Source organism: Branchiostoma lanceolatum, chromosome 13 (assembly GCF_035083965.1).
Source record: "Branchiostoma lanceolatum isolate klBraLanc5 chromosome 13, klBraLanc5.hap2, whole genome shotgun sequence".
NCBI lineage: Eukaryota > Metazoa > Chordata > Leptocardii > Amphioxiformes > Branchiostomatidae > Branchiostoma > Branchiostoma lanceolatum.
Window position 1 is genome coordinate 4,664,438 of NC_089734.1, and position 17,843 is coordinate 4,682,280.

Here is a 17,843-nt window from a genome sequence, read left to right on the forward strand (position 1 = left end):
CGTGTTCAACGGTTTCCAACGTTAGTGAATACACTCGTTCAGACTCTTGTAGTGCCTAATGGTACCTAGCTCTAGGGGATCAAGTTTCCATCCTGTTTCAGTAGCAGGGAAGGGTTACTAGGTTCCCTTCCCCTTTAGTTTTACGTCCCTTCCGAAATTCGGTTGCAGCCCCAACCGATATGTGCTTCCAGGATTGAACTGGGTTTCGATCCGGTGTGCTTGGTCAAAAACACATGAGCCGTAACTATAGCGAAGTTGCATTGCACTACTAGCTAACGAAAAAGCGTCATGTTTCGTCCTCAGTCTGAGGTTCGCCCGCTTTACCTTCCAGTTACCAACTAATAGGAACCAGAAGCTCAACTATGAGGCTGCTACCAATTGAGCTATAGAGACTGAACGAAATTTTATCAGGCCGGAAGATCATTGGACATTGAAGTTGTTTTTATTGCACAAGTATGTAATGTTTTACCTGTTTCCGTAGTCTGTCACCTACCTTCTTAATGGCTGCAACGGCTAGGGTTACTTCTCACTGCAAGATAGCGTTGTGACCAGAATTTGGTCCCAAACGTGTCTGAGAGTAGGATAAGATGTTTCTAATCGTTCTTAAAAAAAGAAGACCTCGTGACCATGTTTTCTTTTTTTCTGGTCCAGGTTTACGTCTTGAACGTTCCCTGCAAGTCGATACAAGAAAACCCTGTGTACATCCGGTCGCCTGTTAACAACCTGAACAGGTGAGACCAATATACATACATTGAGAAAGGAAGTATAAAGTTTTCTCTGAGCTCTTGTAACAAATGGCTCTTCGAAAGAGTATCCCCTTACTGTTGGTTTGCCTGACCCTGGCGACCCCCGTCATCCCCACAACTAGTCTCTGCTCTCCTCTCTGTGAGCAATCAGGCTGGTCTGACTGCATGCCTGGCCAGACCATGCGGAGGTTACCAACTCTGTGTATCTTATGTCATGATGCTAACGTCAGCGTCACTGGTACACCTGTCCCTGTGGGGCCCTGTGTACTCGAGGTCCCGCAACATCTTTCCATAAGGGGCCACCCTTTCGGTGTTCTGTCAGCAGAGAAGCTATCGGCCTTTAACCACTCTTCCGTACAAACCTTAGTCCTGGTGCATGGTGGGATAAAAGATGTGGGAAAAAACACCTTCAATGGGTTTTTGAACCTCCACACTTTAGGCCTGGATTCTAATAGACTGACACGTGTGAGACAGATCTGGTTGGCTGGGTTGACAGAGCTCGTTGAGCTGAGGCTGATGTACAACAGAATAGCACACATTGACCCGGGGTGTTTCAGCAACTTGAGAAAGCTTAATACGCTGAAACTGGAGGGTAACCTCTTGCAGCACATCGACCCTACCTGGTTCCAAGGCCTACATGCACTAACGATGCTTGACTTAGGAAAGAATGAAATCAGAAGCGCTCCTCCAGGGGCATTTCACGAACTGCCGTCCGTCGATCATATCTACCTGGAAAGGAATCATTTCTCTTGTCTGGATAGGGAGCTCTTGATGGGGATGGGGGACTTGTCGACATTCTATGTCGGTGGACACAGCTTAATGACGATAAGTGATGACGTGCCACAGAGAATGGCATGGAGCCTAGACATCAGCTCCAGTGGCATCTCGCTCAGTCTGCCCGCCTTCTCTTTCTGCGTCACGACTGATCAGGAAAGACACGAACGGAGTCTGCAGTGGAGAGCTCAACCAGCAGGGTCTCCGTTCTTTCCCATGTCATGCATGTTCTCTACCGATATGAGGGATATTGATGTTCTGCCACCCTTCGTTGTCCTCGCCACCGATGAGAAATTGGCTAAGAACGCTACAGATCAGTGTAGGCGCATGTGGGAACACAACCGCGGCGTTACAGTGGACTTGAAGGGTAACTCGAGCTTTCAGCTGGTGTCTATGGGAGTAGGGAATACATCTGTGGCATTGCTGCTCTTTAACACACAAGACACACATACCGTCAGTAGGACAGATCATGGCATCATAAACACAACCTACGCAAGCACTTCACACGCCAAGAACATAACCTGCGTCCTGGTGTCCGTACAAGATCCATCCCCCTTGCTCTTCACCATTCCCCTCGTCCCAAGAAAGCCGACAGTACCATGCCCTGTCCACGATAGTGACACAGACCCAGTACGTGTCCTGACATCCAAGCCTTCTCGTACTACAGAAGAGTACAGACTGGAGAATGAGGCCACAATGGCATCCATGTCTACACCACAGGCCCGCACTCTCACGTTCAATCATGAACAAGGCGCGACAGAACCTGAGGCCGGTTTCCTCATCCCCGTAGTAGTTGTCTCCATAGTCGTTGTAGCGGGAGTTCTGCTCGTGTTGTTCTCTGTAGGATTCCTGTTGAAGTTGCGCCATGCACGGTTACAAGCTACCGTGGAAACCGGTGATGCACACGTAGAGGTAACCCCGGGCCTTGTTCCGTCTAGAACATTGCCCACAGACCTCTGTGCTGCCTCGCACATGTACTCAGAGATCCCGGACAATATCGCTGTTGCACAGCGCCCTCTACCCGCCCTCCCACACACATACGCAGAGATCCCAGATCATATAGCGGCTGCGCAGCGGCCTCTGCCTTCCCTGCCGAACAAATCTCTCCGTCCTGTCAGGCCAACAGACTGTGACAGTCTTGAAGATGAACCCATCGCCCCCTACGCTGCTGCCGCAGAACCATCACTTCCTGTCGTCACAAAGTCCAGACAAAATCAAAGAATGTATGATAGCGACGGTGTCCATTCAATACCTGGTAAGCTGGCAGCTACATACAGAGTACCCAGGGAATCCTGGCATCATTGTGTTACTTCTTATGGAAACCCTTGCACCTACTGGCCAAGGGTGATCATAGGCGATGGAACACATAACACACCACGGCGTGCATCCCTTCCCCTCGTCACACTACCTAACACCTACTGGCCATGGGAGATCGCAGGGAAGGGAACCCGTAACACATCACGGCGTGCATCCCTTCCCCTCACACTACCTAACACCTACTGGCCATGGGAGATTTCAGGCGAGGGAAGCCGTAACACACCACGACCTTCGTCCCTCTCCACACTACCTAACACCTGCTGGCCATGGGAGACTCGCGGGGAAGGGAACCCGTAACACACCACGGCGTGCATCCCTTCCCCTCACACTACCCAACACCTACTGGCCATGGGAGATTTCAGGCGAGGGAAGCCGTAACACACCACGGCGTGCGTCCCTCTCCACACTACCTAACACCTACTGGCCATGGGAGATCACAGGGAAGGAACACAAAACATGACTCGGCGAGGGTCCCTACCGACTGATCTAAATGACTTTTTGCTATTTTTATTAATTGTGTGTGATTGTGCAAATAATTCATGTTGATAAAAAGATATAAAATGTACAAAGTATTATTCATTATAAAGGGTTCTATGAAGGTACATCGGCAATTCAATACCGTCACGGGCTATTAGCAGGTTTAGCAATATTTTGAAAAGACCCGTTCTTGCCCATCCTCTACATATGTATACGTCAACAAAAGAGGCCCTCAGTTTGCATCTTTTCCTTTTGATGAAATATTGTAATTTAATATCACGATGGCAGGCTCGTCCTGTTCATATCCCCTAAATCCCATAGGCCGGCAATGAGAAACAGGAAATTCGTCAGAGTGTTTGGAAGAAGCAATCTCCTGAACCCCGGAGCACTGGCCTGGCCCACTTCTGGTTTAATCAGTTGCAGCTTTTAGCTCGCCTTGTCCATACTTGAACACAAAATTTAGGCACGTATATATCAAGAGAGCATATAAGTATTCATTATTGCAATGAAAGACTCGGCTTCTCCATTTCCCCTATTCCCTGAGGCCGGTAATCAGAACCAGGAAATTCGTCAGAGTGTCTGGAAGATGCAATCTCCGGAACCCCGGAGCACGAGCACTGGCCTGGCCCACTTCTGGTTTCATCAATAGCAACTTTCAGTTCGCCTTGTCCATGTTAGAACACATAATCTGGGCACGTAACTAACAAGTAAAATATGTGGAACAAGTTTGAACTTTAATTTCCAACACAAAACTGGAATTTGTGAAGGGATGAGCCAGGATGACAGAGACTGGATATGGGGCTGTACAGTCGAAAATTTGGATAAGTCCAGTTTTGTGTTGGAAATTACAGTTCAAAGTTGTTTCAATATGACTTCTACCAACACAGATTAACTTTCAAGGTAAGTAAAACATGTATTCAATAGGAGGAGACTAGACTCTAGTTTGTTTATCGTTACTTATTAGCTGAGTCAATTACGCACCTGTGACCCAAATGTGCAAAACCTAACGTACCCAGAGCAGAAGTTGGGCATTAAAAGTAGCGAGATACAGTACAGCATATCGTTTTTTAAAAACGAATCACTTGTAACGTTTATATGTACAATTCATTGTTAGACGGTGAACTTGTTTGTTCAGACTTTAGTTGAAAAGCAGGCCACTGCGTTACATAGTGTTACACAGTTCGCCCGGTAAATATTTCCAGACCATTGATTGAAGTTACCAAACTACTAACATTTGTTAGATAGACACGTTGTTTTAACATAGAAAATAAATTGTATTAATCTCAACAAATGAGGCAGAGGTAATGTGTCATAACGGGTCTGTAATGTTTTGTTATCTTAACCTGCAGTATCTAGTCATGCAAAGCCGAAAATTTATCATGATATTAGAATTATGTTGCTGTTGAATTCAACTTAAACTAGACTTCAATGACCTCATACCTTTATACAAGGTGATGTTCATCTGTAACTAAGTTACGCATGCCAGTATGAAATTTTCATTTGTCACTCAGATTCGTGGCATTTTCTTATTACTTATGCGATTTAGTCCCTTATTTGTACGATTAATATATCTGTTTATATTCCACTTGCCATAAATCACATGTGTAACATGCACTGGAGTCCTACTATGGAAAACAATGGATGTCCTATTATTGAATTTCCTCATTTATCATGCAAGTTAAGTTCTCATTTGTACAACTTGCATTTAAGTCTGTACATCTCTGTGTAGGCTATCCTCTTTGAAAGATCTTTACAAAAACGCCCCCGCAGTTCCAGCACAAGCTGCTAGAGGACCAATTGAACTTCTCAATTCCGTTCTCGAGCACAAACGCTATTAGCCTGACAAATAGCGCTCCTAGCGGCCGGTCGGTCCTGTAACCGCCATCCCCCTGGGGCCCAGTAACCTCCGGCCGAGAGTTGTGTAAACACTGAGGCTAAAACGCTATCTGCCGCTAGCCTCTACCAGGCTCCATAGGTCGCTAGAAAAATAGTAGACTGAATTGGCCAAATAGACAGATAACACACCAGAGGAGTTGGCTAGCCTGTATTACACAAGCTCTCGGCCGGAGGTTACTGCCCCCGGTGGGGGGCAGTAACCTCCGGCCGAGAGCTTGTGTAATACAGGCTAAGGAGTTGGCTAGCCAGGGAGTACAGTTTGCTACCTTACAACACTATCAAATGTCCAATCTCCCTGAACTTTGAACTTTGAACTTTATTCACCTTTGAAGCGGTGGCACATCGGCAGCGCCGAGTGCTAAAAGTACATACTTAACGCAGATTGAGATATCATAATCAACCAATATACAAAATCTAGTCGAGAGTATCGAGGAGTAATAAAATAAAGTAACAGTATTAGCTGGTGCATGGAAACCAAAGAAGTTCATAGAAGTAATATTATAGCAGTAAAAATAAAATATAGATAAAATGATAGCAGATACATGGTAAACCTTAACTAACATTTCTATACCTAGCTGAAGCAGGAAACAATGGAATTTATATACTAAAAACAAACGAAATTGATATAAACAACAAAACACAACTCGAGGGGAGTATGATAGACAGTGTCAGCTGGGTGGCAAGTGGATTGCTTATTTAACCATAGTTGTATGGGGGGGAGGGGGGCAGGTGAAAATAATATAAATAATAACAGTGGAGTCTTGGCAGTAATCTGGGTGTAAACAGTTAGCTATAGTGCGAAGAGCTATAACGGGCTAGGTTTACATGTAGCTGTGGTTTGAGGATATGATGTTACATAGTAACTGATAACAATTAACAGAGTCGTGAGATTTAACAATGATAAACCATAGTTTTCGTGTAACTATAATAGGCATTTACCCTTCATTGCGCTGCGACGAAGGTCAAAGGTTAAAGGCCACGGGAAGTGTTCAGCATTGACCCGAAGTTGAGAACCTGCCCTATCTTGTATCTGGCCAGTGTAACCGGTATGGTATCTCAAGTTCTGTGCTTGCTAAAGTACAAGCTATGTTTGGGACTGGTTCATTGAACCACCGCAAATCAGGACGTACGCACTGTCAATCTTATCGATAACCATCATGGCGACTGAGTGCCAGACACCCAGGGTAGCAACGGGTTAAAGTCCCCCTGGAAGGCGTGCGCGTATGTAGGTCACCGGTGGGATTTGATCCCTGTAACCCGGAAGTGACACAAACGGCGGTGAGTAGCGTTCATTTTTTTGTCTGTATGTCTGTCTGTCTGTCTGTCTGTAGGTGTGAAAATATGCTTGTCCGATAAATCTTCCGAACCTAGGTCTCTGAACTTTCCGATCGATCCCAGTGCGGTGAACAAAGGTTTTCTTCATTCTTTTAGCACGAAAACAAACTCGACCTTTGACCTTGCCTTGTTTACTTCAGAGTCACATTTCTTTGTATTAGATGTGACGGTTTGAATCTGTACTACGTACGATTTTGGCGGTAAAATTTGTCATATTGTAGATATAGGAAATATTGGGATAATTCACATCTACTACCACTTTTCAACACATTTCTGTCATTATTTTACATTTCTGACGTATTCTGCCGGTACCCTCAGAGTTTGGACGCCATACTCATCATTCGGGATATAGTGTTAACACTGTATACCTGAGCATATCAAGTTTCAGTGCTTGACTACAAAAGAGAACAGAAAAGACTCTTAGGCAGACGCATTTTATTTATAACCTGGCCTTGAACTCTAGATGGCAGAGGGGAGCGCAGATTTTATGGACGCTGATGACAACACGAATGTCATCAACGGCATCAGATATCCCCCTCACGTCAAGAAAGAAAATCTGGAGGCCTTGGCCGAGTTTGACATACGGGATGACGACATCGTCTTAGTGGCTTTCCCAAAAGCAGGTGTGTGTTGAACTCACTGTACTTACTGAAGGTAGATTTGTCATTGATCAGGCATTTCATATGGGTCATAGGACGACGACTTTAAACCACGGTGTGTTGATCAACGCTAAAGCAGGTATATCACTAGACTGGACCCAATTGGGCTAGGAAATTGGATCAACTTTGCGTATTTTCACCAATTTTCCCTTGCGGTGACACTGACGTCAAATAAAATATGTGTCTGTCACATTTTCAGTTTCGACTCCAATGAGGTACAAATAGATACAATATAGTCTCATCATGGAAATCGCAGTGTTACCAGTTAATTTAAAACCAAGGTACAATGATTACAAATGCACAAAAAAAGAGATCTGCGCGAATTGCGAGAGTTGACAACTTTCAAAACAATTCGCAATTTCAGGAGACAATTTGCACCGATTTGAGCCAACTTGCGGTTGGCGCCACTTTGAGCATGCCTGGCGCAATTTGGCGCATTCTAGTAACATTATCGCTTAACAAACAGAGGTATACATCTCTCATGATAAGGAATGGCGCCATCGTTACAAGTATCATCCCATATCAATTGATTTTCTTGGCTCTTAGATTTTTGTGGCCTGCAATTAACACTGCTTTAGAAATATTACAGTACACAGAAATAAGAAATTTATTTTTCAATTACCGAAATATCTATCAAGAAACAAATATGTAAGATTTGCATATGATATGAAAAAACTCTTCGACTGAAATTGGATTTTTCGACTGAACAGCTACAGTCTTTGTCAAGGAATGAGCAATCCACTGCTTCTGTGACTTCACGTTATGCAGATGAGACACATGACTCGGTGAGCAGTGGATCATATGTTGCAGAAAGTCTATGGCGCCCCCCGTCTCTGTTGAGGGATGTTTGTAAACCTAGATATGGACAAACCTTGAGGAAGATCTAGACTACCACCTACTACTATCATTGAATTAAAGATACGTTGTAACCCTGTATACATAGGAAGTAACTGGATTCTAGAAATCGTGAACAAAATCCTGGTCACCAGTGGCAAGATTGACATTTCTTCCTCTGACGACATGATTGCCATGGGGAAGCTGGAGTTCCAATATTCCCACGAGCCACGCCCTCGTCACGTGATGCTGCAGGAATGTGCCTCTCCCCGCGTCATCCTCACTCATCTCTCCCCGGACACCGCCCCGCCCGGGATCTCCCATCCTCAGAATAAGGTACGTTCAAACGTAGATATCTGTTTATCTATTCAAACGACAAACTTACATACGCAGGGAATGGCTTGTGCCTTCCTAAACCATGTACAGTTTGTTACAATGGGTTATTAGAAATATCAAGCGATTACAACCCAAATTATTTACATTATTCGAATCTAACAAGACAGCTGGAGCAACTGAATCATTACTGAGTCTTACAACACAATGTAGGAAATACTTTTTTTCCCGCGCAGAAGACTAAGAAGTAAAACTCTGATCTCACAAAAAAATTGCGCATCGAACTTTGTACTGTCCTGATGCAGTATTTTCCAGAAAAACATGGCTATACGGAGGTTCATGGTTCTCAATACAAATGCGCAGCTAAATGTATTGTTGTTAATATGTCAAAGGAACATCCTGCCAATAAATGTGAAAAAAAAATTATTGAAGTTGCTTTCAGGTGAGAAACCTTCAGAAGCCATCCGCCATCATTCTTCAGCTTCGAATGGGTAGTCACGTGAGTAGGTCAAAGGTCACACAGGTCACGTGACACAAGGGTAAAGCTCAGGTTCTTCATGTTGCAATAATCTCCTTCCTTCAACTTGTCTATTTCTTTACTTCTGTTTTTAGGTCAAGATAATCGTTGTCATGAGAAATCCAAAGGACACGGCGGTCTCTTACTTTCACTTCGAACAGAAACGTCGGTCCATGGACGGACGGAAACCTCTTCCCTCGTGGGATGAGTACTCTCAACTATTCTTGGCAGGCAAACGTAAGGAATAGAAAATAATTCCGTGTGTATTGATATATCTCAGACAATAGTGGCATTAGTTTGGGAATCTTACGACTGAAACGTCAAGAAGGCAACCGATGTCGTTTACTGTTAGAATGCATTCGATAATTTTGTTTGCACTCCAAACCAAATAGCTTGAGCATTGTGCTCATATTACCGTTAAACGGTAAAATAGTACAAATACTACTAGTATTGGCATGTATTGAAGGTTGGTTGATTTCGTATATAAAATATACGGAGTATATTTTACAATTGGCCTCATGGTCATGGATGCACAATAAGCATAATTGAATCAAGAAAAACAGAAGTATCTTTTCACCCAAGAACTTGTTCTGTTCTTAGATACATACGGATGCTTCTTCGACCATGTCCTCGGCTGGTGGCAGAAACATGACGACCCCCACTTCTTGTTCTTAAAGTACGAGGACATGAAAAAGGTATAAAACCCAGATGTAAGGGAGGGATTGCACCTATGTGTCACTTAGTTTGGTATGTTGCAAAATATTGTAGACTGTATGAATACCCATTATACCTATTTATGTATATTTGTTTATTTATATCTAAGGTCTAAGCATTTACAAAATCATGACTGACTTCCTGCTGAAGGGTGTCTGGTAAAGGGAACGTGACAACAACATCATGAAATCCTTGGTGTACCGAAAGTTCGAAATAGAACTAGGTAGAACGACATGGAAATGACATACGGAAACAAAATACTAGTAGATTGGATTGGAGTAAAATAGCGCCAAATGGAGCAAAACTAGTACTAACAAAACAAGAGTTTGGAGACCTCCTTCTTAAGTTTCATGGCTTATAGTTTCACACTGGTGTCCCGGTAAATAACGTATATACTAGTCACTAGTCTATAAGTTATTCACCGGGGCACCGGTGTGAAACTAACTAATATATAATAATCATAATGATAATTCACCATGTTGTATTATTACAGCCAGTAGGTACCCATACAATCTTTTATTTTCATATGTTTGTCTCAGGACTTGCCTTCCGCCGTGAAGACAGTTGCGGAGTTCCTTCAGGTCAAAATGGATGACGCTTCCATCGAGTCCATCGCGCATGCGTGCACCTTTTCCAACATGAAAGGCACTTTGGATAACTCACGCTTCTATGACAGAGCTGTGCTCGCTAGGAAAGGTAAACCAGTTTAGACTGATGATTCATTTAGCCCAATATTCATAGTTATGAAACGTTGAGCTAAAGAACCAGCGCGTTAAAGAACCCACCACACTTATCGAAATGAGTACTAGGGTGAGAGGATCAAATAAATCTGTATACGCAGCTTGTACTGTTCAGTACAAACCTGGCGTGTTACACCATGCCGGCGGTTTAACGGATATGCAATACAAATAATTCAAGCAAACAACTAGCTGGAACTGAAAGGTAAAGCTTGATACCAGTTTAGACAGGCGAAACTTTGTCTAAATGTTGTGTAGGTGTTCCAGTACAGATCATTAGTGTCATATTCGTTTTATTCATCCATACATACATAGACATGTTCTCTATTTCTAAGAGGATTTTTTATGCACTACAGGTCGTGTGGGCGACTGGAAGACGATGTTTACGGATGAGCAAAGTAAGTTCTTCGACCAGAAATTCAAGACAAAACTGGAGGGGACTGGACTTCACTTCGACTTTGAATAAGATTATCTTAACTTATGATAATCCATCAATCCCTGCTGGAGTTATTCGTCTCCAAAGGTAACAACAAAAACGCCAACTGCAGTTCCAAACAAGCAGCTAGGGGGCCTTAATTTACACCACTCACTTGCTTTCCCGTAAGCTATCTACCACCTAAAAATGATGAACCTGACACCTCCAGAAAATTTGGCCTCAAACTTTGAAGCTCCGCTGCAGTACCTTAGATATCCGATAGGAGGCCCATTATCGAACTTGACCTTCCTCTTTGACACCCCTACCTATTTACTTAATAGCATGCACAACCGTCAACAGCTCCTCGAGTTATGTTGGCGACATACAAACTCACGTACACACAAAGCATGCTGCAGTACTGTAGGAAATCGCCAGATAAATCATTTTCGAACTTGATCTCCGTTTTCACATCTACACACCTACAAAAAATCATGAAGATCCATCAACGTTTCCGTCACTTTTTTTGCCTACATACAAACACAAAAAAATGCAAAGTGCGCTGCAGTACTGTTGAAAAACGCAAGGTGAACCATTTTCGAACTTGACCTTCCTTTGCACAACCACTACACATCTACCAAAAATCATAAAGATTCATCGAAGTTTTCTTGAGTTATGCTCTTGACATACATACAGACCCACCCAACAGATTTCTCAACCGAAAACATAATCTTCTCCGAGTACCAGTACTCGGCGAAGATAATAAAAAGAAAGTAATTGCTGATGAGACTATACTTTTGTACTTAGCATTCTCCTTTGTAAATTAAAGCTGTTAATAGATAACGATCCGTACAGGAACAAACGTTGTTTTTTTTTTCCTCTGTCATGCATATTCAATCTACACATTCAATATGCTACAAGTAACAGTGCTATTAGCCATCGCATCTTCCGTAGTTGTCACTGTTGTACGGGTACCTCGCGTAGCACTCTGCGACAGTCTTGTCACAATCGCAAAGCGCCGTCTTACACTTCTTGGTTTTGTTGGCGTTGGAAAACAGCCACCACCCCGACGAATTCTCAGCTGTGGAAGGAAAAAAATATAGTATGATGAAATTACAGTATGGCAATAGCTGTGCCTTACATGTCTGTCGAACAAAAACAACGGAAACATATGTAATGTCCGCCATAGACGTTGTAGCCTTGAAACCATACCATCGGGGGCTCCCCGATATCTCTACGGCGCTGGGAGTGATCTCCGCCCGTCCAGACAGCTTAATCCGCTCGGGGTGTGTTTATGGTCTTGGATTAGATTAGGTCGCCACCCACGGTGTGGCGGCGGAACTCCCTATGGCAGCTAAAGTAGAAAGGCTGTGAAATTCTATATGGCAGCAGCTAAGTAGACAGGCTGACAGGAACGGTTCAATAAAGCAGAATGGGTCCGGTAAATCACCCCTCCTAGAGACTGGGACAAGGCTAGAGACGTTGATGCGTTCCCCAAATAGCAAAAAAAAGAACATTTATTTTTCTAATCAACCCATTTTTTTAATCAACCCCAAAAAAACATTTGCGACCATACTGTGAATCGTACAAAGAAGCTGCAGGCCCCGCGGATGGCTAGAGTGAATAGTATGCTAAGGGAGCCGGCTACGGAGAGAGGGTCCAATATGCCATCCATGATGTCACAAACTGTAACTTCTATAGCGAACTAACTTCTCTGGCATGTTATCCGTCTATTTGTTCAATTTCTACGATTTTTCCAGCGACCTGTGGAGCCTGGTAGAGGCTAACAGATAGCTACGTCTGTCCCCTCCATACTTACTGCATTCGATCTCGCCACGCTTGCAGCGGTAGTTGTAGCTGGCGGTGTACGAGAAGACGGAGCCACAGCGTTTCGCCACGCGCGTGTAGCACTCGTCGTGCGCTTTGCAGCACCTGTGAAGGCAGTCAACACAAGGTTTGAAAAGCTGGCAACAGCAGAGCTAGCGTTCTATGGCTAGTACATGTGTGAAAGTGAGTCCCAATGTTTGCTCTTTCCCTCTTTCTTTCTAACTCTCGAACTCCAAAACAATATTTCAATCATATTTTCATAAGATGGGATCTCTCCCTGTATATAATTCCCTCTCTCTTCACTTTTCTCTCCCTCTCCCTTTCATCTATCTCTCCGTCTTTTGCTCGCTCGCTCTCTCTATGACACACGCACATACACACAAACACATACCCACGCACACACATGCACACATACACACATATACACACAAACCAACACACATATACACACACAGAAACACACACACATACATACACATGTACATACGCACGCACACACATACACACACACACACATACATACATACACTCACGCAAGTACACACACATACATACACATACACACATACACACACTGTGACACTCGCACATACATATATACATGCGCATACATACGACACTCACACACACGCACACACACATGCACATACATACATACATACACACATGCACACACACACACACAAACAAACGCACATTCACACACACACACACACACACACACACACACACACATACACACAAGCTCCTATGTCCTCCTCTTGACAGAAACAGTCATTTTAAAACAAACCCACCTGTCGACGTCATCCATGGGCTGACCGCTCCCTCCTAACCCACACCAGCAGCCGTACCCGTTGTAATCTAACGGGTTCCGCCGGGTGGCGCAGTAGATCAGTTGCGCAAGGTTATAGGCGCTGCGATTCCTTTTGCTGTGGTTTTTCTTATGGCCCTCTGCCTTTGGAGTATAAAGTACTGAAAGATACCCAGTAAAGTGATTTTCATGTCTAATAAAAGGAAACTAATTATGTGCATTATTACGGCGTGTGGCTCTAAGATCAGACCTGGATATTTCACTGAATAAACGAATGAAACGACAAGTTAAAGGGAAATTTGACCTACTCAGTGAAACATTGACATTGCACCAAACATCAAAATATATGTACATATATGTTAAATACAGACCGTGCGTTTCTGCATTTTGATACCTCGTGCTGATACCTGTTGGATTACGTTCTGCCCGAGTGCTTGCTGCTTTTGTTCAAATGTCATTTGACCCAAAAAGTCGAGATGGCGGAAGGTTGAATGAAAAGGTGTTCAACTTTTGTGTAACCTGACCTCTCTAACTGACCTGCCTGACTAGTATGGTATGTGTGAAAATTATTGAAATGACTATTGCCCTGTGGGGAATTTAGTGGTATGCAGCCCGGAAAAAAAATTGTCGAAATACGACATATGATAATTGTAAAATGTGTTGTCATTCCTTTCCATTCTACAGCACCCGCAATCTGCCAATATGTCAGATTAATTTCAAGGATGACCAGAAATGTATCATTCGACTATTCAAGTCTTCGGTCGGTTTAGTTACGCCGTTGTGCTAATTTCTATTTCCGGCACCGACTAATGAGTAAGGACTGAATATCCCCCGCAAAATTAACTTAAGACCCTCTTACTTCCACTTACTTTGCCTTATTCATACCAAGGAGCATTTGAATCTCCTTGGTCACAAAGGATGCTCAGTATAGCTTCGGTTGTACATGTGTATCATAATTTGACCTACATTCTGCACATATTTCCAACATACATAGTACAAACAATGTAAAGCAAGACTTTCTTTGGAAATACTATGTCTTAAACGGCCTCAAAGCGGGCCGACGAATATACTACTTAGACCGCGAGCCACGAAGCACTACTCTTTATAGATATACTTATGACTTCGCAATCACAGACGGAAAAGAAACGGTGAAACGCCATCGCTTATAAGGAAATGTTTATGCTCAATCGTCATGAATTAGTTTGTTTCCGGGTTACTTCATGCACTGTTTTCTCACCAAACGATCATACTCTACAACAGAAAGTACATCATGTATTACTACAGAATGACTTGTACTTACTTACGATAAGCGATAGCGTAACTGCTATCATAACGCCCCTCCTGATCAAAGCAAATATGGCTAAAGATGTCAGCACAGAATGTCGCAGTAGTTGTCTGAAGATCCAACAAGCTATGTATGACCAATGGTCCCTAGGGTCTTGATAATTAGTCAGTCCTTATACATAGGGCGTGGATACCGTTCGTAGCTGCTTGACAGGTTGATAATAAGAACATGCCTGAGGCTCCAATCTCCATGGCAACGCTTAAGTCGGGCACATTCTTGGTTCATTCTTTACTACCCACGCTTTTCTTTTCTTTGTTTCGTTTCTTTAGAAGCAGCTTCACACACAACGATGTAATTGATAAATTCTCATTGTTTTCTGTTTTGTTTTCTGCACCACTATCTCAATAGCCAATATAACCTAATCTCCAAGGAGATCTCGTATTGTATAAGCTAGGCTAGCTTAATATACGATTTTTGCAACGGTGTAGATCTGCTTGGAGATTAAGTATAACCGACCTTCGGCGTAACACGACAGCTTCGTAGGCATGCGGCAAACTCGTCGGGAGGTACCAAATACATGTACACATAAACTCGCTTAAAGTATGGTCGGTGGAATGTTGTTGTAATGACTATTGAATTACTATTACAATTGTATTTCTGTTAATTATTTGTTATTAAGATACCATTTTTGTTTTCCTCTATTTCATTCGCGCTGTGAAGTTCTTAACGCTTAAACTTAAGAGGGGGAATACTACACATGATGGCTGCAAAGCAGAAAACCCCGTAAAACAAAAATCTCAGCACATCTGAGATCTTGTCTCGGCTTTATCCAGTCGGCGAGGCCGATGGTGAGTCGCATCTCCCGTAGTTGTCCGGGTTGTAGCGATCCCGATACCAGGCGAAACAGTAGGCAGCCATCCTGTCACACTCGCAAAGCATGATGGGGCATTCCGACCATGACCACCAAGGCCGGTCTGCAAGTTGAATGAGAAAAGAAAATCACCGTACCTTTCTTGATGACGATAACTTTCATATAGATAGCACTACTTTATGTGAGGTATAAAGGAGACCATATACATCAGGGCACTCCAGCTATCACTCAACCGAGACGGCGGTCGTTATAAACTTCCTTGCACGTTTGACCAATTGCTGACGTCACGTATCCGCAAAGACACGTGTCAATAGGGTCACGTGTCTGTAACTTTTGCGAGTTTACGTTGTTACGTAAGTGATTGATCATTATTGATCGTCGAAAATTTGATCTATGTATACCTTAGTGTTGGAAGAGAGTTTAGCATTGTGTATTATTTGTTCCTTATGTACATTTACATTGACCCACTATAGTACTGATCCGATATTGTTCCACTAGTGGTCCGATATTGACCCACTAGTGGTCCGATATTGACCCACTAGTGGTCCAATATTGACCCACTAGTGGTCCGATATATTGGCCCACTAGTGGTCCGATATTGACCCGCTAGTGGTCCGATATTGACCCACCAGTGGTCCGATATTGACCCGCTAGTGGTCCGATATTGACCCGCTAGTGGTCCGATATTGACCCACTAGTGGTCCGATATTGACCCGCTAGTGGTCCGATATTGACCCGCTAGTGGTCCGATATTGACCCACTAGTGGTGACCTGAAATGACACTGCAGTACTGTTGTAAATAAAAGCAAAAGCTGTTGCACTCACGACAAGTTATCCTCCCTCTTTTGCAAGAGCTGCTATACGGGAACAGGTACGCGTAATAGTACCCACATCTGTCTTGTACCATCCCGTAGCACTGGTCATGCTGCTGACAGCACCTGTAGCGGACAAAATTGCATTTCCAACCATCTAAAAATGCAGTAAAGGACATGTATAATGCCACCATTCAACAAGGACGGCGGCCTCGCTGCGACTTCACTGTGACCAAGGAGGTTAAGCTGCGACCTAAAATTTGACAGAGCGCTCAAAGAATTTCAAAGATAAAGAAGATTCTTTTTACGCTTTGTGTGTTTTGTGGTCATATTTCTACATTTCGCATGATATTCCAATTATGAAATCAAGGGGTACACTGTCTAGTGGAATGGGGGCCTAAGGAAATACATCCCAACCTTAGCCCTATCCATAGGTTTTATAGTGACCACTCCAGAGACTTGAAGCAAACGATCACGATTGACAGGTGACCACCTTATGGTACGGTTACATTTCCAAGCCGGGGCCCGACCGGGCTATTTGAGAAAACAAAGAATACAAAATGCACATCAATAATATACATAACGTACGGTAAGGAGTTGTTTTATTTTAAATTCTGTGTGTTTTCTTCTCCCTTATATCATAGTTTTCGTTCCCACAAGCTGCCCGGCCCGGCCGGGCCCCTGGTAGGAAATGTGACCCTAGCATTAGACGGAACTTTAGTGATTGGTTCGATGTGAAATATAATCATCCAATAGTGTCCACAATGGCCAGGTCTTCCAGGACTATAGTGGCCAAACCTACACCACTTACTCTCGGTCCCAGAAGCTACATGTATCTACCACTTACAAAACATTGCAATGGCATGTCCAGAACACGAGATATCAGAAACGGACGTTGGCCGCTGCAGTACCGTAACAGGCCGCTAAGAGCTAAATCATTTCCAGATATCATCAAGACCTACCCACATGCCAAATATCAATATAATCCATCCAGGCCTTCTCGAGTTATGCTGTTCAACCACATGCACACACACACACACACACACACACACACACACACACACACACACACACACACACACACACACACACACACACACACACACACACACACACACACACACACACACACACACACACATATACACACAGACACACACAGACACACACACACACACTATACCGAAAACATAACTTTTTTGGCTAAGGTAATAACGGAAACTTCACCTACCTGTCTACGCCGTCCATGGGTGTTCCACCACCTCCGTATCCGCAGTAGCAACCATATCCGCTGTAATCTGACGGGTCCCGCTGGGTGGCGCAGCTAATCATATTGCCGAACTGCAAAATACTTCGGTACCCTCTCTCGGTCGGATGTTTGCTTGTGGATCTTATCAGATTCCCACGGGGTTTAGCGTACGCCCCTACCATGACGCACAGTCAATACAACAGAGAATAGGTCCGGTTTTAAAAACACGAAAATAAA

At 43.6% G+C, this 17,843-nt stretch overlaps 3 protein-coding genes across 4 annotated transcripts; 1 reads left to right on the top strand and 2 right to left on the bottom strand.

Annotated features, from left to right (window-relative positions):
- The first annotated feature begins 6,173 nt into the window (after positions 1-6,173).
- Positions 6,174-10,805, top strand: LOC136447206 (sulfotransferase 6B1-like). Of its 2 annotated transcripts, none has more exons than XM_066445920.1 (7): positions 6,174-6,488; positions 7,009-7,168; positions 8,148-8,374; positions 8,984-9,125; positions 9,489-9,583; positions 10,142-10,298; positions 10,696-10,805. In XM_066445920.1, exons 2-7 carry the CDS (start codon positions 7,009-7,011, stop codon positions 10,803-10,805), a joined length of 891 nt encoding a protein of 296 aa, XP_066302017.1. In that variant the 5' UTR covers positions 6,174-6,488. The 2 variants fall into 2 exon arrangements, with proteins under 2 accessions (XP_066302017.1, XP_066302019.1); XM_066445922.1 differs by having other exon boundaries at positions 6,174-6,485.
- On the bottom strand, positions 10,616-17,807 carry LOC136447207 (acidic phospholipase A2-like). Its single transcript, XM_066445923.1, has 6 exons — positions 17,589-17,807; positions 16,371-16,483; positions 14,690-15,648; positions 13,373-13,550; positions 12,571-12,683; positions 10,616-11,832 (listed from the first exon to the last, which is right to left on the bottom strand). Exons 3-6 carry the CDS (start codon positions 14,718-14,720, stop codon positions 11,684-11,686), a joined length of 471 nt encoding a protein of 156 aa, XP_066302020.1. The 5' UTR covers positions 14,721-15,648; positions 16,371-16,483; positions 17,589-17,807; the 3' UTR covers positions 10,616-11,683.
- Positions 15,500-17,689, bottom strand: LOC136447151 (neutral phospholipase A2 3-like). The gene is made up of 3 exons (XM_066445848.1): positions 17,589-17,689; positions 16,371-16,483; positions 15,500-15,648 (listed from the first exon to the last, which is right to left on the bottom strand). The coding sequence occupies exons 1-3, from the start codon at positions 17,687-17,689 to the stop codon at positions 15,500-15,502; spliced, it is 363 nt and encodes a 120-aa protein (XP_066301945.1).
- Positions 17,808-17,843: the final 36 nt, after the last annotated feature.